At 50.3% G+C, this 21,266-nt stretch overlaps 6 protein-coding genes across 12 annotated transcripts; 3 read left to right on the forward strand and 3 right to left on the reverse strand.

The window, feature by feature from the left end:
• Positions 1-3,365: 3,365 nt before the first annotated feature.
• Positions 3,366-4,376, reverse strand: LOC9650583 (uncharacterized protein At5g50100, chloroplastic). The gene is made up of 7 exons (XM_002972391.2): positions 4,274-4,376; positions 4,131-4,225; positions 3,966-4,073; positions 3,824-3,880; positions 3,711-3,776; positions 3,586-3,646; positions 3,366-3,535 (listed from the first exon to the last, which is right to left on the reverse strand). The coding sequence occupies exons 1-7, from the start codon at positions 4,368-4,370 to the stop codon at positions 3,462-3,464; spliced, it is 558 nt and encodes a 185-aa protein (XP_002972437.2). The 5' UTR covers positions 4,371-4,376; the 3' UTR covers positions 3,366-3,461.
• A 31-nt stretch (positions 4,377-4,407) lies between these two features.
• LOC9651048 (pentatricopeptide repeat-containing protein At5g27110) lies at positions 4,408-7,505 on the forward strand. The gene has a single exon (XM_024677197.1). It carries the CDS (start codon positions 4,434-4,436, stop codon positions 7,416-7,418), a length of 2,985 nt encoding a protein of 994 aa, XP_024532965.1. The 5' UTR covers positions 4,408-4,433; the 3' UTR covers positions 7,419-7,505.
• Positions 7,391-11,586, reverse strand: LOC9650584 (retinoblastoma-related protein). 2 transcript variants are annotated; one of them, XM_024677199.1, is made up of 19 exons: positions 11,344-11,586; positions 11,183-11,278; positions 11,018-11,133; positions 10,864-10,960; positions 10,765-10,811; positions 10,542-10,710; positions 10,422-10,488; positions 10,189-10,368; positions 10,006-10,139; positions 9,134-9,953; positions 8,931-9,069; positions 8,807-8,879; positions 8,587-8,760; positions 8,431-8,538; positions 8,244-8,373; positions 8,078-8,187; positions 7,894-8,018; positions 7,597-7,839; positions 7,391-7,544 (listed from the first exon to the last, which is right to left on the reverse strand). In XM_024677199.1, exons 1-18 carry the CDS (start codon positions 11,461-11,463, stop codon positions 7,632-7,634), a joined length of 2,913 nt encoding a protein of 970 aa, XP_024532967.1. In that variant the 5' UTR covers positions 11,464-11,586; the 3' UTR covers positions 7,391-7,544; positions 7,597-7,631. The 2 variants fall into 2 exon arrangements, with proteins under 2 accessions (XP_024532967.1, XP_024532966.1); XM_024677198.1 differs by having other exon boundaries at positions 8,931-9,084; positions 11,344-11,585.
• Positions 11,587-11,653: 67 nt separating this feature from the next.
• Positions 11,654-13,566, reverse strand: LOC9651049 (eukaryotic translation initiation factor 2 subunit 3, Y-linked). Its single transcript, XM_002972393.2, has 7 exons — positions 13,326-13,566; positions 13,133-13,245; positions 12,974-13,076; positions 12,692-12,919; positions 12,414-12,632; positions 12,089-12,349; positions 11,654-12,031 (listed from the first exon to the last, which is right to left on the reverse strand). Exons 1-7 carry the CDS (start codon positions 13,497-13,499, stop codon positions 11,729-11,731), a joined length of 1,401 nt encoding a protein of 466 aa, XP_002972439.1. The 5' UTR covers positions 13,500-13,566; the 3' UTR covers positions 11,654-11,728.
• A 76-nt stretch (positions 13,567-13,642) lies between these two features.
• LOC9651050 (tRNAse Z TRZ4, mitochondrial) lies at positions 13,643-17,672 on the forward strand. 3 transcript variants are annotated; one of them, XM_024677399.1, is made up of 16 exons: positions 13,643-13,872; positions 13,928-14,017; positions 14,070-14,114; positions 14,182-14,236; positions 14,289-14,326; positions 14,384-14,600; positions 14,651-14,820; positions 14,871-15,121; positions 15,182-15,320; positions 15,375-15,413; positions 15,471-15,880; positions 15,936-16,536; positions 16,600-16,919; positions 16,970-17,038; positions 17,116-17,260; positions 17,377-17,672. In XM_024677399.1, exons 1-13 carry the CDS (start codon positions 13,663-13,665, stop codon positions 16,903-16,905), a joined length of 2,571 nt encoding a protein of 856 aa, XP_024533167.1. In that variant the 5' UTR covers positions 13,643-13,662; the 3' UTR covers positions 16,906-16,919; positions 16,970-17,038; positions 17,116-17,260; positions 17,377-17,672. The 3 variants fall into 3 exon arrangements, with proteins under 3 accessions (XP_024533167.1, XP_024533168.1, XP_024533169.1); XM_024677400.1 differs by having other exon boundaries at positions 14,384-14,594; XM_024677401.1 differs by having other exon boundaries at positions 13,735-13,872; positions 14,070-14,124.
• Positions 17,673-18,466: 794 nt separating this feature from the next.
• Positions 18,467-21,199, forward strand: LOC9650585 (squamosa promoter-binding-like protein 17). Of its 4 annotated transcripts, none has more exons than XR_002992654.1 (4): positions 18,467-19,570; positions 19,643-19,800; positions 19,862-20,920; positions 21,030-21,199. XR_002992654.1 is itself a non-coding variant. In XM_024677302.1 (3 exons), exons 1-3 carry the CDS (start codon positions 18,846-18,848, stop codon positions 20,719-20,721), a joined length of 1,743 nt encoding a protein of 580 aa, XP_024533070.1. In that variant the 5' UTR covers positions 18,467-18,845; the 3' UTR covers positions 20,722-21,197. The 4 variants fall into 4 exon arrangements, 2 of the variants coding, with proteins under 2 accessions (XP_024533070.1, XP_002972248.2); XR_002992655.1 differs by having other exon boundaries at positions 21,034-21,199; XM_024677302.1 differs by having other exon boundaries at positions 19,862-21,197.
• The last annotated feature ends 67 nt before the right edge of the window (positions 21,200-21,266 follow it).

Below are 21,266 nucleotides of genomic sequence, written 5' to 3' on the forward strand. Positions count from 1 at the left end.
CTTTAGCATGGCACATTTTGCCATCGATGAGATACCCTCTGTTCTCATCCTTGGATCCTATGATCCCCCCCCATCCTTCGTGGGGTACCACTCAGTCCAAATGCTTCCATCAATCCTTTAGGATTATTCCTTGACTCTATTGGAGTCATCCAGCTTTTTGGACTTTGTCATCCGACGACCCATAAGGTCCTACCTTTGAGGTGCCAGCTCACTAGAATACAACTTCTTGTATTCAGGTCTTACTCACAAGGACCATCTTTGCAAGTGTTACTCCGACACTTGATTTGTTCTCTTGGGGCAACCTTTTTCCTCTTAGGACCATTTGTCCATGTGATGAGAATACCAACTCATCCTCTAAGTACATCCCCAACTCCTTGGGTTGTTCCAGCATTTATCAAGGGTAACCTCAGCTACCATTTCAAGGACTTGTGTCCTCTCCTATATTTGACCTCCCATGATCATCAATTCCGGTCTCAAAGTTATGAGCACCGGCCTCAACTATATGAGGGTAATCTTGTGACTCCTTTATTATTTTGGAGTCTACATCTTTCCCGTGATCCCAATTATAGTTGTTTACCACAACTACATTAGCCCGTTTGCTGCGTCAAACGCTCATCTGGATCACATCCTCAGCTCTCTGAGGAAACCTTATACTGTTCCCAAAATCCCAAAGTCGTTCTATTATTGGCCCTTTTCTATCCACCACATCGTGCCCAAGTTCACGCATGAACTTGAGTGGAGAGCCATGTCCTCTCGACATGCTACTCCTCAAGGATAGGCCCCCTCCTAGGACCTTCCAATGCCAACATCAATGGTGATATACTTGAGCACCAATAAAAGTCAGACTAAGGAACAACTCAGATACCAAGTTGTAAGCGACTAATTTTTCCATTCTACTTTAGTCACCTAACCACACCTCCGACCACTTGGAGGAGTCTCATTCACAACCTCCATAAGTCCCATTCAGGACTTGGGGCTTGCTAGCCCCAAGAATGGCATCCATGCCACTCAACCTTTGCACTTGGTCCAAGTGCTCCACGTGTCCGATCCCATGACCGACACCCCAAGGTACCACCGATATATGAGCCTGTTACGTTAGGCCACGCCCATTCACCTTGGTCACATCGGTGGTTTAACACCACCTGCATTGCAATCTCGTCTCTCCAAGGCTGGGCCATCCGTCCATGAGTGATCATCCCAGATCCACTCCTTAGCATCCTTAGGATGCCCCCAGACATGGGGAATAGCCTTCCCCAATATCCCTCTGTCAGTCCCCACTAAGTCCCTTTCTGCCCACGGCCGTGTTCACCAACACTACCACTGAATTGAGGCCCACCGGCCCGACCACTAAGTCCCACGGTCCTCTGGGACTTCCTCACCACACGACTGTGTCCTTGGTCACTACCCCAGAGGACTGCTCCTCTTCCTTTCCACAGTCTGGGCCTTTGGGACAACATTTCGGAACACCGTGGCCTTACGCGAGCCACCTGGATACTCTCCCCGCCTTTCGCCTTTAGGTGCTCTAGCCATGGGCTTAGAGCAAGGTTCCGTTGAGCCATGCCTGGTATCCAAGTAGGTAGTGCCACCCACACTTGGACTGGGAGCATCGGCCAGTCGATCTCCCGGGCGAACTAGAGCCGGCTCTTGAACACTTCACCAAACTACCCCACTTGTCGGTCCATGTTCACTCTAGTCTTGGACTTCCCAGTGGTCAGCTCATCACCCAACACTGGGTCTGGCCTTCCTGGGCCAAACTGGCTTTTCCTGGCCAAACTGGCTCCACTGCAGTCTTCCCCCTTACTATACTTTTGGAGCTCACCAAACCCCCCAGGGTCTAGGAGACGAACGCTTTGGGCTTTCACCCTCTCAAACTCGAACTCGGACTCGGACTCGGACTCAGACTCGGACTCAGACTCGGACTCGGACTCGGGCTCGGTCTTAGCCTTGGCCTCGGTCGCGGTCTCGGTCCCGGTCCCGGTCCCGGTCTCGGTCTCGGTCCCGGTCTCGGTTTCAACCTCGGACTCCATCTCGGGTCCTTCTCGGACTCCATCTCGGACTCCATCTCGGACTCCGTCTCGGTCCATCTCGGACTCCATCTCGGAATCCGTCTCGGTCCATCTCAGACTCCATCTCGGGTCCATCTCGGACTCCGTCTCGGTCCACCTCGGACTCCATCTCGGACTCCATCTCGGGTCCATCTCGGACTCCATCTCGGGTCCATCTCGGACTCCGTCTCGGTCCACATCGGACTCCATCTCGGACTCCATCTCGGACTCCATCTCGGGTCCCTTTTTGGAGCCTCGCTTATTGCTCGCTTCATGCTTGTTCCTCAAGCACTTTGTTGGGAGTTCCCCTCCCGCTCTCAACCTTCCAAGTTGGAGCTTTTAGTCTAAACGTGTTACGCTCGTTTGGCTTTCGCTTCAGCCACTACCACATGGCACCCTTCCGGCTCCACTTTGGGGCCTAGGGATTTTGTGTCTCACAAATATGTGGCAATCACCGTGAAGTGATCGAACCGATGGTACATATCATCCCCAGGATTCCCGCGAAAAAACTCCGGCCAAACGCAAGGATTAGCACCAAGAGCAAGAGGAGCTATACCATGTGTTGTGAGTGCCACCATCAACTGAGTTTGGTTGTTCAATTGCAAGCACATAACATCAAGCAATTGTACCAATTGCTGCTCCAAAGTCAAAAGAGGAGATTGCTAATCTGCCATGAAGACAAATGAAAAAGAAAGAGCAAAAGAAGAGAAATGACAAAAAAGTTAAAAGGAAATGATAGATCTAGATAATGCAAAAAGTTAAATCTAAACCAAAATCTTGAAAGGAAAGAACAAAAGAAAGGAAATGGAAAAAACTAGATTTAGACAATGTAAAAGTTAGATCTAAACCAAAATCCTAAATCCAAACACTCCTTAGGGACAATCAAAAGTGCCCTTCATCTCCACAAATGTGACTACTTAGAATATGGAAAAGGAATATAGAAATGTACATATCAATTAGCGCAAAAACCCTAACTTATATACAAGAGCGAGTGGTCCAGATTGAAATCAATCCGACGGCTATTAAAATCCCATTACGCTAATATTAATATACAGCATTGTAGTTGTACACTTGGCCCTCATAACTCAAAATTTATAAAAACTTTTTTTTATCTCAAGGTTGGACATATTCTGATCTAAAACAAATCACTGATACATATACTTGATTGCTCATAAAACAACTCATCACTTCACTATTACCAAGGTGATTTAGTGTTGGTAATGTTTAATGATGGTCATTGTCCAATAGAAGCTCAAATTTGGTCTATAATGTAATTACTAAATATTTTAGATAAAGGAAAAAAATGTTTCCCAGTTATGCTTGCTTTTAACTTCTTGTTTTCCAACTAGTAATTTATGTTATGTTTTAGCTAATAGGGCATTTCAGATCATACATTAAAGAACAGGTCTAAACTAATCACTTCTTACAATTCTTGTCGCAATTCAGTGAGTTGTTTTTGTTCTTGAGAACCTCGTCTAGAGGTGGTCTGCCTGGATTAAACCAAATCAAAGACAATAAATTTGAAAAAGCTTTACAATACCTGTAATTGGAAGCCTGTACTTTGCCCACACATTGTACAATGCATTTGCAATGGTTGAGAACTTGCAAAAAAATTTCAGTCGTAGTACGTAACAAGGTTAAAAAGATAGAAACCACTGAACTTACAGGTTCGTAGTTCGTGATTGCATAAACCCATCCAAGTCCCACAGCCTCATATAATTTCTTAAAAGCCTGCAAAAGAGATTCAAAACGAAGAATTTTTTTTTTAAACGCAATACCTCGACGTTAGTGAACACCTTGCCGTCATTGGAAATCACATGAACTCTCCCCATTGCCTGTGAAAATAGATAGATAACTATCACCAAGATAGAGATCTCGTGATCTCAAAGAAGGAAAATGAAAATCATGAAGAGAAGTTACAGCTTCGTAGTCGATTCCAGCATTTTGATGTGGGGAGTACTCGTCAGCACTGATATCCACAAATTTGATGGATTGGTATTGTGTGTTTCTCTTGCGCAGCATGTCCACCTACGGTGATCATATGCAAAGAATCAAAACGATGCCAGCCAAAAGAACGATAAAAACCTCTCGGAGACAAAGAGGACACTCCCCATCATACAACATTTTAAGCTCCCATTGATCACTGGTAGTATGGGGGTTGCCAGAATAAGAAGAGAGGGCTGGGAAAGAAATCGTGGATTAGAATGTCATGTAGCGATGAATCATACCAAAGAATTTCTTCCTGGAAGAATTTGGACCAATTCCTCTCCATTCGCTCGCTCGACGCAGTGGCCTCGCTCCCAAAGTCGAGACTTGCCTCAACATTAGTATCTCCCAAGAGCCCTAAAATTCTTATTTTGTAAGCATCCACGAGGATGCTTGGAGAGGATGCGTCTTCCCTGGCGATGGCGCGATCGCCAGGGAAGACCGGTGATGGCACAACCAATGCAGTGCACAAGGTTTGTCATCTTGCATCGTAGCCATGGATCCGGCGGCGCCCAAATCGAAAATGCTCGTGGCACTGGAATATCAGCAGAGGCGCGGGATTTCTACGAGAAAATCCGGCTGGCACCGACGATTCCCGGCTACATTGCGGCGATCAAGGCGTGCAGCAGCTCCAGGGATCTCCTCACGGGCGACAGGATTCACGGCGACCTCCGCGCCAGCGCGATGATCGACGATCCCTCCTTGGCCAGCAGCTTGGTGGAGATGTATGGGCGATGCGGCAGTGTAGCACGGGCCCGGGAGGTTTTCGACGCGATCCAGCGTCCCAGCTTGGCTTGCTGGAGCTCCATGGTCATGGCTTGTGCTCACAGTGGACATGGCGAGCTAGCGCTGGAATTTTTCTCTCGCATGGAAGACCGTGGCCTCCGCCCGGATGCTCGCTGCTTCATCGCTGCTCTTAAAGCTTGTGCCATTCTAGCGGAGAAAGAGAAGCACGGCACCACCACCACCGCCGCCGCCACCGCCGCCACCGCCAGCTTTGCAAACTATCCAGCGCGAAGAATCAAGGACACCGCCAAGACGACCAAGAAGAGTTTGGAGGGAGGCATGGCTCTCCACTCTCAGCTCCAAAAGCTCGGACTGGAAGAAGACATCTTCGTGGCGAGCACGCTGGTGGACATGTACGCCAAGTGTGGAAGCATGGCGAGCTCGCGAGCGGTGTTCGAGAGGATGGCTGCCAGGAACACGGTCGCCTGGAACGCGATCATCATGGGATACGCGCAGGCTGGCGCTGGTTGCGAGGCCCTGGAGCTCTTTGCGAGGATGCAGCACGAAGGAACCCTCCCAGACTCGAGAACTTTTGTGGCGGCTTTCAAGGCTTGCATGAGTCTGATGGGAGGAGCGTCGAGGATGGCGGGCTTGAGCAGAGCTATGGCGATCCACGGCGAGCTCGAGAAGCTGGGACTGGTCGCCTCCAACACGTATCTCGCGAACAGCGTCATGGATATGTACTCCAAGCTGGGAAGAATGGCGGACGCTCGCAAAGTCTTCGACGGCATGAGGAGGCGGAGCTTGGTGTCGTGGAACACTCTCATCGCCGGCTACGGTCAGAGTGGCGATGGCGCGGTGGCTCTCGCCATGTTTTCGAGAATGCGGGACGAGGGACTCGAGCCGGACGCGCTGACGTTCATCGCGGTGATCAATGCCTGTGCGCTGCTGGCCGCTCGCGAAGAAGGTACGCTCGTTGGTCGCAAAGTTGTAAAGCCGGTGTCACTTGCTAAAGGCGTGAGCATCCACTCGCAGGCTGGACGGCACGAGCTGGAGAACACCTTCGTCGCAAACTCGCTCGTCGACATGTACGCCAAGTGTGGGAGCCTGGACAACGCTCGGCGCGTCTTCGATCGAATGCCCCGGCACACCATCGTCTCCTGGAACTCGATGATCACGGGGTACGTCCAAGGTGGCGAGCCCGAGACGGCGCTGACGCTGTTGGAGGTGATGCGCGACCGAGGCTTCGTGCCGGACGCTCGGACGTATCTCGCGGCCGTGAACGCAGTTGCGAGCCTGGCGGACAGGGAAGAAGCCGAGCTAGTCGAGCAGCGTCCCGTGAAGCTGGCGTGCCTGGAGAGAGGCCTCGAGACGCACTCGCGGCTGGCGAGAGCGGGCTTCCAGTCGGACAAGTTCGTGGCGAGCGCGCTGGTTGACATGTACTCCAAGTGCGGCAGCATGGCGGACGCGCAGCGAGTCTTCGACCGGATGCCGCACAGAGACTCGGTGTGCTGGACGGTGCTCATCCTCGGCTACGCTTTAAGTGGCGACGAGCAGGCGGCGCTGGGGCTTCTCTCCCGGATGCACGAGGAAGGATACACTCCGAACGCTCTCACGTACGCTGCGGCGCTCAACGCTTGCATGAGCCTGGCTTCCAGAGAAGCACCCGGCCGCTGCCTGGAACTAGCTGCGGCGATTCACTCCCAGATCTCCAAGAGCGGCTGCGAGTCGGACGTCCTGGTGGCGAGCACGCTGGTGGGCTTGTACTGCAAGTGTGGGAGCCTGGTGGACGCGCGGAGAGTCTTCGACCGGATGGAGAGGCACGACGTTGTCTCGTGGACGACGCTGATGCTCGGATACGTCCAGGCGGAGCAAGCACCGGCTGCGCTGGATCTCTTCTCGCGGATGCAGCAAGTCCAAGGCCTGGTACCCGACGCTCCAACTTACGCCGCCGCGCTCCGGGCCTGCGGGAGCTCCACGGCTCTGGAGACCGGAAGGGCCATCCACCAGCAGATCCGTCACGCCGAGATGGAAGCCGAGGTGGTCGTCGTGAATTCTCTGCTGGGCTTCTACGGACGGTGCGGCTGCATGGCGGAAGCTTGCAAAGTTTTCGACTCGGCAGCCAGCGCGGGACGCGACGCCGTGACCTGGAACGCGATCATCGCTGGCTACTGCCACCAGGGAGACGTAGCCTCGGCTCTCAGGCTCTTTGAGCGGATGCTGGAAGATCACTGGCAGCCGGACGGTGTGACTTTCCTCTCGCTGCTGACGGCGTGCTGCCATGCCGGGCTGGTGGACAAGGGGAAGGAGTTGTTCCGGCTCATGGTCTCGGACTACGCCATCGTGCCCAGCATCGAGCACTACAGCTGCGCGGTGGATCTTCTCGGGCGGGCCAACCAGGTGGACGAAGCTCTGGCGGTGGTGACCAGCATCCCCGTGGCACCCGACTTGAAGCTATGGATGACAGTGCTGGACGCTTGCGGGAAGTGGAGCAACTGGGAGGCTGGAAGGGTGGCGTTTGAGTCCATCCAGCTGCTGCTGGATCACAGGGATCACTCGGCTGCGTACGTGCTGATGTCCCGGACGTATCTTGCGCTGGAGCTGGAAGCGCGAGATCTTGACGAAACTTGGAAGAATGCATCTGTTAGAGAATTTGCATAGAAAAACTAACTTGACTATGATGTCACAAAGATGTCGCCTTTTCTAATGTTCGCCGTTCCTCGTGTATTATTTTACTCCGCTCCATCCTTATGGGAGTCACGAGTTTCTGTTTCGAGTATTGTACACCTGAGAGAAAAGAAGACCCGCTTAGAAGCGAAAAGGAAAGAGTTTTTTTTACCTCTGAAGAGAGCCTTTCGAAACATTACAAGACGACTACTCTAGCTTCGGACGCTTAGGCGCGGGAGACTGAGGGTCGGATGGAAGGATATTTTGGTCGCCATTCGTTGCGTCCTGGTCGAGCGTGGCATCGTTGCTCGGTGGGGAGTCATCGTTGTTCGCTGCATCGGTGTTGGTGTTGCTTAACGCCCCGGTGACAAACGAGTCGCTCATTAGTGAGGGCTCTTGAAACTCAAGCCTTCGCCTGCGGGGAACGATGAAGTTACAAGGGCCAACCAAATCGATGTGAGCTACTTACCCGTTTGATAGATTTAGGCGACAGTTGATGACGGTAAGGTCCTTGGAGGGGCTTTGATAAGCGTGAGTGCTTTCACCCACGCACGCATACAAGCTTCTGGAATGAGGAGACATGATGTTTTCAACCTGTTGATGGAAATCGATCATTAGTTACAATGAAAAATGCAAAAAGACCCAACTCAGACCTTGGTGTTTCGAAGAGGTGAGACAAAGACGTTGTGCCTGGCAGATACTTTTCTCGGAGACATATCGGGAATCGCTGGGAACATAGATGCCCTCGGGGGAGAGCTGGGTGCTACGTATCAGAAAACCAGAGCTCAGAAATTACGAAGACGCAAATTCACAAACTACCTTCGTCTGTCGCAGTGCCTTTGCCTGCCACCATGGATGCGGGTCGTGCAGCGATGTTCATTAAAAAGGCCTTCGTTGCAGGAACATAGATTTCATTGTAAAATTTGATGATATCCCCCATGTCTGTTCTCTGTCAAACACAAACAGCAAACAGTTTAACGCACACGAACCCAATAAATCTATTTACCCCACGCCGCTGTTCAAGATAGACATTCCTGAAAACATGGTTTCTGCTTTGAGGCTGTTTCCGATATTGGAAAATGATGTCCCTGAATGTCACGTTGAGCTTCATAACCTGCACTTATACGCATGAGAAGAAACACATGCTGACAACAATACTAACCTTGCATACGCCATACATGCTACACAATATTATTTGATCAATATGCCGGTTGAAGAAGATGGTAGTCCGGTTCAGTGCATACTCGAAGACCTGGAAGATTTGCTCAACCACATGACTAGGCTGTGAAAGACGTTCACATAGAACTTTGATTCGGCTAGCAGCGAGCTTCAACACCTGCGGGCCGAAACACCCAGTCAAAACCAAATGCTAATGTTTGTACCTTTTGAAAAAACACGTTCATCACGGCTTCTGCACACGTTTCTCCAGAAGCATGAGGATTCGGTTTCTGAGGACTGAAGGAGGAATTGTCAGTACAACGTCCAAAAAGAAGTCCTTTCATGTACCTTGCAAATACAGATTGAAGATGGAAAAGGTTCCGTTTTCCCGAACCTGAGTTGAAAGCTGAAAATGCAGACGGCCTTTCCTTGACCGGGGATGGTAGACAAGTTAGTGTTTGCTCCCCGGACAACAACGGCTCTCTATCTGGAGAATTTGCATCTGGAAACAATAAAGTTAACATGAATTCGGCGAAGTAAATAGAACTCACCAGGCATATCTTCTCCTTTGGACTCCTGTCGTGAAGACAATGTCTCCAACGATGGCATTGGCTCAGCCATAAGTTCTAGGCGCCTTATTTCGTCTCCAAACCTTGGCCGTGCGACAATAAGTGAGTTGTACATCGACGAGCCCTTCTCCCAAGCCATGCTTTCCAGAAGTCGCTCTTCAATGGAATTTAAGTGCCGCTTGAGTTCCCTTGGCAGAGTTTCTTCGTGTCTGACGAAAGACTCTATCACTTTGCTCATGTCGAATGCGGTTATCCCAGTCGGTCCTAGAACAGCAGGAAACGACAGAATAACCGTCTTGTGAGTCGCTAGGACCAACTCCCCCGAGCAAGCCAGCATACACCGATGGAACTTCTCGCTTGTCAACACGGACGTCAAATTCTTACTTTGCAGCCTCAAAGACTCGGCGTGGCAGAGTGCAGTTAAAACTCTGTAGTAAAGCTTGGAAGCCTCGGACCTTCTCTGCACTGCCCATTCCAAACTTCCACTGCTATGGAGAGTGGCTTTCCAGCTACCAGGAGAATAGATGGGAAATATTGCCTCAAGTATAACCTTAGCCCTGTGTGTCACCTCCTCCGTTATGTCCCGGTCACAGGATCTAAGATACTCCAATAACTCTGTGCTTGGCTCTGAAGGCAATGGTGCTATAACAGTTCGTAACCACTTTGCTGTTGTCATTGTTACGCTGACAGGTGTTGGTGGTGGCATCTTAGCTGCCGTAATCATAGCCAGTGAAGAGCGTGGTGAGGACGTCGAAGACAAAGTTTGTTGCAAAGAAGACACTTGAGCATCTTTCTCCCGGTGCTGTAAGCAGAAAGGTGTCAAAAGTTTTCATTTAGAAAAACGAATAACGTACCAACAGAGTAAGGCTAGGCTCTGCAAAGAGCTCGTATCCTTCCTCTCCACTGGATTCATATTGTTTCTCCAATGTTAGCAAATTTGCAGCAATCATATTATCTTCCATCAGTCCTTCAAAGTAGACGAGACCATCTGGAAAAAAAAGATGATCAAAACCGGAACCTCAGTTCAGATATATTACCAGAACTGAAACCTTGCAAATTGCTGACAGAACTGCAGTCACTCGTACTAGGTAAGTTCGGAAAAATGCTGGAAATCATGTCTTGTATATTCTTCAGCACGGACATAACATCTTTTTCATCGGCCTCTCCCACACTGCAGAGAGAGGATATAAGTTTCACACCATCCGCATCTCTTTTCGCTGGAAACGAGATCAGTCAATTTGGTGCGAATAAAGGCACGAACAAAACGTACGAAATAGAGACTTGTTCTCCAGAGAATAAGATCTCAAGGATGATGGCATATGAACGATCATGACGGCCTGTTTGTGAGAAAGTCAGATGACGAAGATCCAACATTGCCAGAATGGCTTACCACGACACCCAGGAGTGCGTTCGTACATGTTACAAGGTCAGGAAACCGACCAAGAACGTGAACCCTAGCAGCCAGAAAGAGAAACCATCCAAACCTCTGATGGATGCTTATTTCATCGCTTTCAGACTCCGCGGGCTCAAAATATTGTGGAAAGGTCCTCTTATAATAGCTGCAGACAAATCGTCAGAACCAGGAACTTAAAACCATACGAATCATCGCTCACTTGAACAGAACCATCAGGTGCACAAAAGTTGCCTGGTCTTCCTTAGCCTGACAGAAGGTACAAAGCAATCAATACGCCAGTAGAAGAGAAACTGTATACCTGAAGATCGCCTTGGAATTCTGCCCCGTAAACGCTCTTCAAGGTTGGCGCACATTTCTTTAAGAACTGTGTGATCTCCCGGAAAAATTCCACAACACTGTTCATTGTCATGTTAGGAACGAAAGGAAAAGAAAAAAAAAATAAGGAGACGCACCTCAGGTTGGTCACACGAAGAACTTGCGTAAGTGTGAAGATAGGAACCTCTCTTCTATCCAGCTTCTTCACGACGTAAAGAATTCCCGCCATCCATATACGCTCGGCCTCATCGACCTAAAAGGAAAACGTTAATATAACATTAAAAAAGAGGAAAGTGTGTTACCGAGCCACCGAGCAGTGACGAATCCCGCAGTGGAGCGACCAAACCATACAGCCTTAGCGCCTTCTCCAGAGAAATCTCGTCCAGGGACAGGCTTGTCTGCCAGATTCCCAGGAGAATGGAAGAATTCAACAATCTAAACGGCAAATCCAAGCAATTCAGACCTCGCAGAACTCCCTGAATCGAGCCTCGCCGTCCAGTGCCGCGCCGTTGCCATTAGACGCAACGGCAGGGGAAGCAGCGGCAGCGCCAGCACTCGATCGCGCTTGTTCCTCGCCCGGCATTCTACCCTACTGCCGTCCTAGCGGCACCTGGAAATTCCAGCCCCGGATCTAGCTAGGAGACGCCACAACGAAGAACCCTAGAGAGCTAAGCGAGGGAAATGAAGCAACATGGCGGGAAAGAACCGCCCTACTCGGCAAGCGTGCATAAGAAGCTTGCGTGAGAGAAAAAATAAAGGAGTTTGTTGGAATATTCGTTGAACACTCATTGACAAAAATATTTAAAGGAAACTCTCTCATTTAATCTCTTTTGACTTATTTTTTTCCGTTAAACTGATACCGCAGGGATGTCGATGGTCATGCCGGCTTGGATTTGTCCCCAGCCGATCAAACGCCAGTGCTTCTCCACTCTCCGGCTCAATGCCACTTTCTCGCCTTTGCTCGTGCAAACCGGGGACGTGAGTTGGAGCTTGGCCAGATCGTTCTTCACGGCCAGGACGCGAGCTCCCGTCGACATTGATCCGATGTTGAGCATCAACATCTCTCCTTTGGCGAGCTTGGAGACCTTCTCTTGCTTCTCCGACCCTTTAGTTCTTACTCCCAGGAGCCGACGCAATAGAAAGAAGTTCACCTGAAAGTTTAGACTAGCTTAGCTCCCCTCCTCTCAAAGTAAAGCAAAAGCGAGTACCTCGAGCTCTACAAACACGTCCGGAAGAGCTCCCACTTCTCCAAGCACCTGACCGACGAGTCTGTCAGCCCGAGTGAGCGTCGGATCGATCGTCGTGCCGACACCGATGAGGCCTCCAGGCACCGCGAACTGGAGCTCGTTCTGCTCCGCAAAGAGCGAGACGATTCGGGAGAAGATCGGTGTGCATTTGATGTTTCCTTTGTCATCCTTTGCCACGATCCCGGGACGGACTTCCACCTTCTGTCCCAGCTTTAGAACACCCTGGACGAGGAAACGCGAAAACGAGTGAGTAGTTGCAGCTGCAAGTTTTAGATTTTACACGTACCCTGAGAATACTCCCGCCAGCCACTCCGCCCTTGATTTCGTCCACCTCCGCTCCCGGCTTGTTCACGTCGAAAGATCTGATGACAATCATGTTTGGTGGGGAGATGAAGTCACGCTCCGGAATGGGAATCTTCTTCACGATGTATTCACAAACAACGTCGACGTTGTACTTGAGTTGCGCTGAAACAGGCACCACTGGGGCGTTATCGGCGACGGTGCCCTGCAGAGCCAAAACTAAGAACGGTGTCTGCAAGGAAGAAAGAAAACGAGCGGACATACCTGGATAAACTTCTTGATGGCATCATATTGGTTAAGTGCCACGCTTTCCTGGATCAAGTCGATCTTGTTTTGGAGAATAATAATGTGCTTTAAGCGCATGATCTCCACAGCCGCAAGATGCTCGGAAGTTTGCGGCTGCGGACAGCTTTCGTTGCTGGCAATCAAAAGCAAAGCGCCGTCCATGATCGCAGCACCATTAAGCATCGTAGCCATGAGAATATCATGTCCCTGAAAGTCTTCGTAAGAAAAGCTAGAAGAAAACGAAAACTACGAAGAACTTACAGGACAATCCACGAAAGACACATGCCTCTTGAGCACCATCCGGCAGTTCTCGAATCCAGGAACGTCACAAAAGGGACTATCTTCCTTGCCACTCCCGTAAGCTCTTCAGCACACGGCATAGACTTTAGAACATAGAGAAGATTTCTACAAAGAGCATACTTGTAGCATTTCGGCCGAGGGCATCGCTCATCTTCACACATGTAAATCTTCGCATTCGCATAGCCGAGCTTGATTGTGATGTTACGCTCCAATTCATTCTTGAAGCGGACAGTCTGAGAAGCAGAACAAAGAATCAAACAAAGAAAACAACATCAAACTCGGCACTGGAGACACAAAACAAGCTCTAGATCACCTGGACGCCAGAGATCGCCTTGACGACTGTGGATTTGCCGTGCGCCACATGCCCAATGGTGCCGATATTGATCGTGGCTTGCCTCGAGATGACCTCTGGCGACTGTGGAGTGAGCTTCGCTACATCCAGCTTTGACAAATCTTGCTCCGTCAATGCTCGCCGCGACGACGACATTGTGCCCTGCCGCGCTTGCGCCGCCTGTCCGAAATGCCCGAACCACAAAACCCTCTGCTCTGTTTGCCCTAATTCCCAAGAACCCTAGTCCTTTGTATGCCGTTGGATCATAGCCTAACCTTTCGACATTTCTTGGCCGTGGGATCTTTCCTTTTGGGCTCAAATGCAAAGGCTTTCTTCGGCCTTGCCGCATAGATTTCCAATACCCAGGGTTTCCCCTAGCCCGGCGAAGAGTTCTAGGGTTTGTGCCGAGGTGTCGGTGATGGATAGGAAGCGGCGGATGGAGCCGGGTGTCGGCGAAAGCAGCCAGAAGAAGGCGCTTTCGCTGCGCAAGAACAATGCGCGATCCGCGAGAAGCATCAGCTACATCCAGGTTCGATTCACTGCTCTTCCTGCTTTGCGATGCCCATAGCGGCGAGCTACTGCAGATTTTTGGGACTGGAATGGACACGGGAGAGACCTCGCCCTGCGTCCTTCTCTTTTTTGATAGCAAGCGGTTTGTTTTCAATGCTGGAGAGGTACGTTGCCAGAGAAGATAGATAGTTCTTACGCGAATGACATCTTTGGCAGGGTTTACAGCGTTTTTGTCAAGAGAACAAGATCAAGTTATCTAAGGCATGGAACGGTGGGATTGTTTTTCGTAGCATAGAAGTCCTGACTTCGGCAAAATCAAACTTGGCAGGTCGACCACGTTCTTCTTACTCGCGTGTGTTCTGAAACTGCTGGTGGCCTTGCTGGTAATTCATTTTGGCGACATACTCCAGAGCTTGACATTTGAGTATGTTGCAGGGGCGCTTTTAACACTCGCTGGCGACGTTGGCCTAACGGTATGAAGATTTGATTGTGAGCGTGATCCTTGTTTCAATGCTTTCCTTTCTTGTCAGCTGAACATCTGGGGTCCATCGGACCTGCAATGCCTAATAACTGCGATGTCTACGTACTTGCCAAATGCCTCTTTCTTCTATACGCATGCTTTCGGGAAGGACGGCAAACTCTTGCCTGAGCATGCAAAAGATCCCAATATTGCAGTTCTCCTAGAAGATGATTTGGTGAAGATATCGGCAGTGTTGCTGGTTCCATTCTCGGATAAGCAAGGTGAAGGTAGTAGTAGTTTCTGTTGATTTGTCCCTTTAGAAATCCTTGGCGTGCAGGCAAGAAGTTTAGACCTGGGGATGTCGCTGTAGTGTATGTTTGCGAGCTTCCCGAAGTTAGAGGCAAGTTCGATCCTGTGAAGGCAGCTGCTTTGGGATTGCGTCCAGGTCGCAAGTACGCTTTGCTTCAAAGTGGAACTTCTGTTCTTTCAGATGATGGGACAACAGAGGTAGCGTTTTTCTATTGAGTTTTATGTTCTTTTCACATGCAGAGTTTCAGATTCTTCCGGAGTCTGTCATGGAACCATCATCCCCGGGCCCAAAGGTTATTCTTGTGGACTGCCCGACAATGTTCCATATTCCGTCTCTGCTGACGGCAAACGGTTTGAAAGGATTGTACACTAGCGATGGCGCCGCGTCTGTGGCGTGCATTGTACACATGAGTCCTGCTATCGTGGTTAACGATAGTAAATACCAGGATTGGATGAGGCTTTTTGGCTCGACTGAACATATACTAGCAGGATCAGGATGGTAAGTTAGCTAAAAAATGAGTACCTTGTTTTTAATGTTTTTTTTCCCGGATTTTTGCAGCTCTAATTCTCTTTCCCCAATTCTCAAGTCTAGCGCAAAGATACTTTCCAAGCTAAATTTTGCATGTCCTTATGTTTTCCCTGTACCTGGTTACGGCTACGAATCATCGAAAAACCAGCAAATATTGTTGCAGCAGCAGGTTAGCTATTGTCTTTTTAGTTTTCCTTATGAGTGACTGACTCTTGTTTTTCAGAACAATTTGTCCGTCACCATTGCCAAGAACTTGTTAAAGGTTTGAAAGATTTGGGGACGGGCAAATTACTGACTCTTACGTGTCTGATGCTATCAGTTTCGTTTACTTCCGCTATCCGGTCTAGGAATGGATGGTTCTTCAGTTCCAGAAGCTTTTGACGGGAAGGTGCATACAGAGGAGCTGATTGAATGCGTACCCGAAATTTTACCACTGACGGAAAAACTCAAGGAATTTTGGAAAGCTTACGGTTCCAAGGACCTTGTCGAAGAACCTTGGTTCGATAAAGGTGCAGATTCTCGCTCACTGAGCTCCTCAAGCTTGACAAAGGAGATTCCCGACACATTGAAAGCAATAGGCAGGAAAGAGGTGGAGCTTATATTCCTTGGCACTGGATCTTCTCAGCCTTCGACATATCGTAATGTTAGTGCGATCTACGTCCACCTTTTCGCAAATGGGGGGATGCTTCTGGATTGTGGAGAGGGAACTTATGGTCAGCTACTAAGAAGGTACCGCGTGTTTCGGTGCTTGCTAGATTGTTTCTTACTGGGCTCTGGTCTGCAGGTTCGGACCAAGTACTGATTCCGTTGTAGCTGGCTTACGTTTGATTTGGATTTCGCACATCCATGCTGATCATCACGGTGGTCTTAGCCGAATACTCTCTGTTCGGCGGCAGCTTCTTTCCAAGTCTGGCAACGTCGAACCGCTTCTCGTGGTGGGACCAAAGTTGCTGAAACGGGTTCTGGAGGCTTATGATATGGTTGAGGACCTTGGGGTGGAATTCTTAGATTGTAGTCAAACGACGTTGGAAGCATCAGACATTGCGGCTGGAGGTCAACCGAAGGGATTCGTTAGCTCTATAGTTTCTGGATCACAGGAAGGCAGGTCCGGGCTCATGCAGTGGGTTCAGCGGGGATACCATCTTAGGAATGGACTGGATGAAGCTGGGAGGAGTAAACTGCAGGATACATTGCAAGCACTGGGTCTGAGCAGCTTAGTGAGCGTACCGGTGATCCATTGCCCACATGCATTTGGAGTAGTTCTTGAAGCTCAAAACAAGGCCGACACTTCAAAAGCGGGATGGAAGCTTGCTTATTCAGGGGACACAAGGCCTTGCAAGGCCTTTATTGAGGCCTCTTACGGCGCTACAGTTTTCATTCATGAGGTACGTTCGTTCAGAAATCCCCAAAAGTAGGATTCATATCCATGTGTTTTTGATACTTGACAGGCTACCTTTGAGGATGGAATGTCTGAGGAAGCGGTATCAAAGATGCATAGTTCAACTCACGAAGCCATACAGGCTGGGGCTTTGGCGCGAGCCTATCGGACCATCCTGACGCACTTCAGTCAGCGTTACTCCAAGGTGCCAGTTTTTGACGACAGCTACAACGATAGGACATGCGTGGCTTTCGACTTGATGAGCATCGATTTAGTTGATCTGCCCCTGTTACCGTCGCTCATCCCCGTGCTAAAGCTTCTCTTCAAGGACGATCAAGCTGAAGAGCAAGCCGTCCCCGAAGCTGTAGCACAATGACAATGCTCCACAAGGTTCGTGACACCTGTTTGCTAAGCTACTGACTTGGGTGACGTGGTTTCAGATGTGGAAAACGTGGCAATTGCGGGAACAAAAAATCTTTTTGCCAACCAGTCATCTCAAAGCATCAAGCGTGAGTGCCCGTTCAATTTTTTTATACCAATGCTTTGAAAAGAGATGACACTAAAAGAAAGCCTTTTGTGGGTCCAGGGAGTAATCGTTTTGTCGACACGGCTGCACAAATATGCCCGATGGGATTGGACCACTCAGCTTGATGTGGAATCTGTGGATGGCTGCTATAATGACGCTATGCTCCAATCATGGTCTTGCTGTAATGCGAATCGATCGGGAGCTTGTAAGTCCATCGTCCCACCTTATAATTCTTGTTAGTTGCTGCTTTACTTTTTTGTCTTCCAATCTTTGCTGGTGTTTGTTTTCTTGTTGTGCCGACTAATTCTCTCCTTTTTACAGCGGTTTCTATCTAGTCCAACCAATGCGAGCGAAGTTTCTGCTCAAAGTACACGTAGGTGTCACATTGTGTAAAGACTTAACCGCCTGGTTTTGGCGTACAAGATCAAGGAAAAAGGAAACGTCCGGGCTTTTAACGTGATTCCCCCCCGAGTCGCTTTCAGCTCCCAAACTTCGTTTTTTCTTGGTGGACTGAACAGCCTCACACACAGGTCTTCTCCGCGCATCGTTTCTTCGGTGTAGGAGGAACCAACGAGCACGCTTGTGCGACGCATGCGCCTTTTGCCAAGAAAAAAAAAGCTGTTTTGGAAGAGAACAAGTAAAAGTTCCCCTCGAAATCTTTGCCATAGACTGGAAGTTATTGCCATTAGTATAATTCTTTGGCTTAAGATTGGCCAGACTGAAGCCAATCATAAGATCTCCGTACAGGAAATCTCCCCTCAGTACGGCGGGGATGGGCCATGGCCCAAGGTGGCCAGGCAGACAGCCCCGCCTTTGTTTTTTCCTTTTCGTGACAATGCGGGAGCTGCTCCCGGGCGACGTGTCGTGCGCGCATTGGCCCCCGCGGTTAGTGGCCTTGAAAACACTCCGCCTTATCCTCATTGGCTGCTGGGCGGATTTTATTTTAGAGAAAGGAAACACAAGCTTATTTTCATTCATTTCATGTTATACGGACCAAATAAAGTGATGGAATGGAAAGCTTAGGGAATAAATATTAAACAATCTAAGCGTTTGATCGCCCCTCGATCCGACAGTATCCAACGGTCCAAGGGGGAGGTGATAGCTGGCCGCAGATCTATTACCGCACACGTCCCCGTCACACCGCCATCCGACGGCCCAAAGATGAGACACACTGTTTTTTAAAAAGGGCCCTGCACATTAAAATCCCGGCTGACGGATTCCGTACCTCCCCTGGTATGGGCCCCCCCGATTCTCCGAAGTACGGTCGCTGACCCGACCGGATTCTATTCTATAACCCATCACGCATGACGGCCATGGCTGATGGCCCAGCACCAGTGAAGGCTCTTCGGTTGTCCTTGTGTACACACCAACACACCATACACCCAACACACAAAACACAACGAAAGAAAGAGAGAAAGAGAGAGAGAAAGAGGGACGGATGGGTGTGTTCTTGAGCTTCTAGCGCGAGCTAGGGTACCGTTTTCCATCACGGGATCGCGGGAGGAGCTGTTGACGGGAGGAGCGATGGCGTCGGCGAAGCGGCGGCCGTGCTGGACATAGCCTATTCCAACGGAGGAATGCGCGCGCGCTGCAAAATATTTCCAGGTCCGCCTCATGTTTCTTGAGCGATCTCTTGGATTGGGGCCTTCTTCCTTGATCGGTGCGCCCGGCAATGCGCTTGGCGCCTTGACCTAGTGCCCGCGGAGGCGCGTTTCTTCCTTCTCTTTCTCTAGGAGCTCTTTCCCTGCTTGGTATTTCGAAATTGGAGCAGCGGGAATTCGTCAGCGGTGATGCTCGCTGAGCACTTCGTCTCTGGGAATATGGAGAATGGTGGGGATTTCGGCACGGCCAGGCTCGATTGGGAATGGGACAACGTGATGATGCTGCCAGCGGCAGGGATGAATCGGAAGCTCCACAGCGCTGATTGGAGCGAGGAGCCAGTGATGGGATCAGGCAAGGGTGGTGGCGGCGTCTTCTCTTCCGTCGCCGTCAAGCACGAGAGCTCGGGTGGGGAGATCCTGGACCTGACAAGATCCAAGCCCGACAGGAAGGCCAATGAGCTGATTGCCTCCCCGGAGAAGCCTTCCTCCAATTCCTCCAAGGACTTTTTCCTGGGGCTGAGTGGAGGAGTTGCCAGTGGTGGTAAAGGCGACATGGACAAGATCAGCGAAAGGGCGGCGATGGCTAATGGCGACGCGGAGACCGGTCTCAAGCTTGGACTCAAGCGTAGTTTCACTCCGGATAATCTTGCCGATGGTAACGCCGCCGCTACGACTGCCGCCACCACCTCCACCACCATCACCGCTACCACCAACAACAGCAAAGGGGGGTCTCCAGGGAAGAAGCCTCGCGGCTCCGCGAATCACACACCGCGTTGCCAAGTCGAGGGATGCAAGACGGATCTCTCCTCGGCCAAGGACTACCACCGGAGGCATAAGGTGTGCGCAATGCACTCCAAATCGGCGAAGGTCAGTGTCAACAACATCGAGCAGCGCTTCTGCCAACAATGCAGCCGGTAATTTTGCGAGAGTAGTCCTCGTTTCTTTTCGAGCCTAAGTTTTCTAGCTGCTTTGTTCCTTTTCGCCAGGTTCCACGTCCTGTCCGAGTTTGACGAAGGCAAGCGAAGCTGCCGGAGGCGTCTGGCCGGCCACAATGAGCGACGTAGGAAGCCACAGCCGGATCCAATGGCGTTGACAAGCGCCGCGCTCTCGCCTTACCAGGCCGGCTTCATGAGGCTTGCTCGTGGTGATGGATTACTTTGTTGTTGCTTTGTGTGTTACTGAAACTCTTTCTTACTTTGTTCCAGATGAGCGTCTGCTGGGTTATGGGACTCCACTATCGTACCTCGGTGTGGACAATTTACACGGCAAGCTCTCCTGGCCCAGGTTTGGAAGCGTCGATGATCACACGGGTCTCGTCTCGGGCTCGTCTAACATATCCAGGCCGGAGCGCTTCTTCATGCTCTTCCCTCCAAGGAAGGGTCCAGCGATACTCAACAGCGTCGGCCATCACGGTGTCCATCAGTTCATGCAAGGCTCCGGCTCCATGGGCCAAAACCTGACGCTCTCGTCACCCTCGGCGTCGGGTGTGTACGCCGCCGGCATAGGCCCGCCCAGCCAAGCCTCGCACAACGCAGCCGCGGTGTCTGACTCTGGTCGTGCTCTCTCTCTTCTGTCATCTCAGCCATGGACGAGCCCCCATGACTCGATGGAGCAGCTCATGTCCGAAAGCCGAGCTCCTTACAACTCGCAGCAGCAGCAGCAAGCAGCGAGTTACTCGGGGAATTCCCCGGTCCGGCAGCCGAGTTACGGCTCTCCCCAGGTGTTGCCACAGCAGGTTTCTCAGGGAAACATAGCGGTCGTAGCTCTGGAAAGCAGGAGTAGTGCTCAAGCTCAGCAGCAGCAACAAGGTGGCGGCGGTGGCTCGTTCCTGCCTGGGATAAATAACTACGAGAACCACGCGGTGCTCACTCTACTCCAGGAATCCGAGCTGCGGAATTTACAGGAGCAACAGCAGCAGCATGCCGCGAGGCCGACGATCGATCTCATGCAAATGTCAACAACGCAGCCGCCAGCGACCGTCGTAATCCAGCAACCGCAAAGTTCGTCCGATTTTCAGGTGCTCAAGCCGTATGGTTCCGGACTGTATGATCCGCACCAGCTCTGAGGGCACACGCGCTCTCCTCCGTGTCCTCGTCCGTTCGTCCGTTCGTCCCAGCAGAATTTAGGAGTGGTGGCGATCGAAACAAGCGACAAGGAGATTATATCGCTAGCAACCAAGAAGATCTATCAATCTTCTTCTATCTATCTATCTTCTCAGTGATAAGTGGCGACTTGGTCGAAGTGCCCTCTCTCCCTCTCTCGAGGTACCTGACAACACTACGCACTTCCAGTTTGCATTTGCCATCTTTGTGTGCTTTTTCTTTTCTTTTTTTTGGTTATCTTTTTCTTTTTTCATCTTAACTTTGTTTCTAGGCAGATTTGTATCATCATCTATTCAGGAAGGAAGATCCAAGAGAAGACGAGAACATTAAAAGAACTACAAAAAAAATGAAAATTAGAAGTGGAAAAAGAAATTATCCTTTCTTTTGATAATGCATTTGTTAGGATTAGAAAAAAAGAAAAAGTAGAGGCGAATTTTTCCACGTTGTTCGTGTGGTGGTGGCGACATTACCCCGCGTCCAGAAAGTATAAATGGATACGAATATCCAC

Source organism: Selaginella moellendorffii, unplaced genomic scaffold (assembly GCF_000143415.4).
Source record: "Selaginella moellendorffii unplaced genomic scaffold, v1.0 SELMOscaffold_19, whole genome shotgun sequence".
NCBI lineage: Eukaryota > Viridiplantae > Streptophyta > Lycopodiopsida > Selaginellales > Selaginellaceae > Selaginella > Selaginella moellendorffii.

What these genes read in the sequence shown, in the direction of transcription:
- LOC9650583 (XM_002972391.2), bottom strand. Translation starts at nt 4,370, where the DNA reads ATGTTGAGGCAAGTCTCGACTTTGGGAGCGAGGCCACTGCGTCGAGCG. An exon ending in TTCCAGGAAGAAATTCTTTG is followed by an intron (nt 4,226 to 4,273) that starts GTATGATTCATC and finishes TTTCTTTCCCAG; the next exon opens with CCCTCTCTTCTTATTCTGGC. An exon ending in CTGGAATCGACTACGAAGCT is followed by an intron (nt 3,881 to 3,965) that starts GTAACTTCTCTT and finishes CTATTTTCACAG; the next exon opens with GCAATGGGGAGAGTTCATGT.
- LOC9650584 (XM_024677198.1), bottom strand. Translation starts at nt 11,463, where the DNA reads ATGCCGGGCGAGGAACAAGCGCGATCGAGTGCTGGCGCTGCCGCTGCT. An exon ending in AATTCCAAGGCGATCTTCAG is followed by an intron (nt 10,812 to 10,863) that starts GTATACAGTTTC and finishes ACCTTCTGTCAG; the next exon opens with GCTAAGGAAGACCAGGCAAC. An exon ending in CACCTGATGGTTCTGTTCAA is followed by an intron (nt 10,711 to 10,764) that starts GTGAGCGATGAT and finishes ATTTGTCTGCAG; the next exon opens with CTATTATAAGAGGACCTTTC.
- LOC9650585 (XM_024677302.1), top strand. Translation starts at nt 18,846, where the DNA reads ATGCTCGCTGAGCACTTCGTCTCTGGGAATATGGAGAATGGTGGGGAT. An exon ending in TTCTGCCAACAATGCAGCCG is followed by an intron (nt 19,571 to 19,642) that starts GTAATTTTGCGA and finishes CCTTTTCGCCAG; the next exon opens with GTTCCACGTCCTGTCCGAGT. An exon ending in CTTCATGAGGCTTGCTCGTG is followed by an intron (nt 19,801 to 19,861) that starts GTGATGGATTAC and finishes ACTTTGTTCCAG; the next exon opens with ATGAGCGTCTGCTGGGTTAT.
- LOC9651049 (XM_002972393.2), bottom strand. Translation starts at nt 13,499, where the DNA reads ATGTCGTCGTCGCGGCGAGCATTGACGGAGCAAGATTTGTCAAAGCTG. An exon ending in TGTCTTTCGTGGATTGTCCT is followed by an intron (nt 12,920 to 12,973) that starts GTAAGTTCTTCG and finishes GAAGACTTTCAG; the next exon opens with GGACATGATATTCTCATGGC. An exon ending in ACGTGTTTGTAGAGCTCGAG is followed by an intron (nt 12,032 to 12,088) that starts GTACTCGCTTTT and finishes CTAAACTTTCAG; the next exon opens with GTGAACTTCTTTCTATTGCG.
- LOC9651048 (XM_024677197.1), top strand. Translation starts at nt 4,434, where the DNA reads ATGCGTCTTCCCTGGCGATGGCGCGATCGCCAGGGAAGACCGGTGATG.
- LOC9651050 (XM_024677399.1), top strand. Translation starts at nt 13,663, where the DNA reads ATGCAAAGGCTTTCTTCGGCCTTGCCGCATAGATTTCCAATACCCAGG. An exon ending in GAAGCATCAGCTACATCCAG is followed by an intron (nt 13,873 to 13,927) that starts GTTCGATTCACT and finishes GAGCTACTGCAG; the next exon opens with ATTTTTGGGACTGGAATGGA. An exon ending in TTGTTTTCAATGCTGGAGAG is followed by an intron (nt 14,018 to 14,069) that starts GTACGTTGCCAG and finishes CATCTTTGGCAG; the next exon opens with GGTTTACAGCGTTTTTGTCA.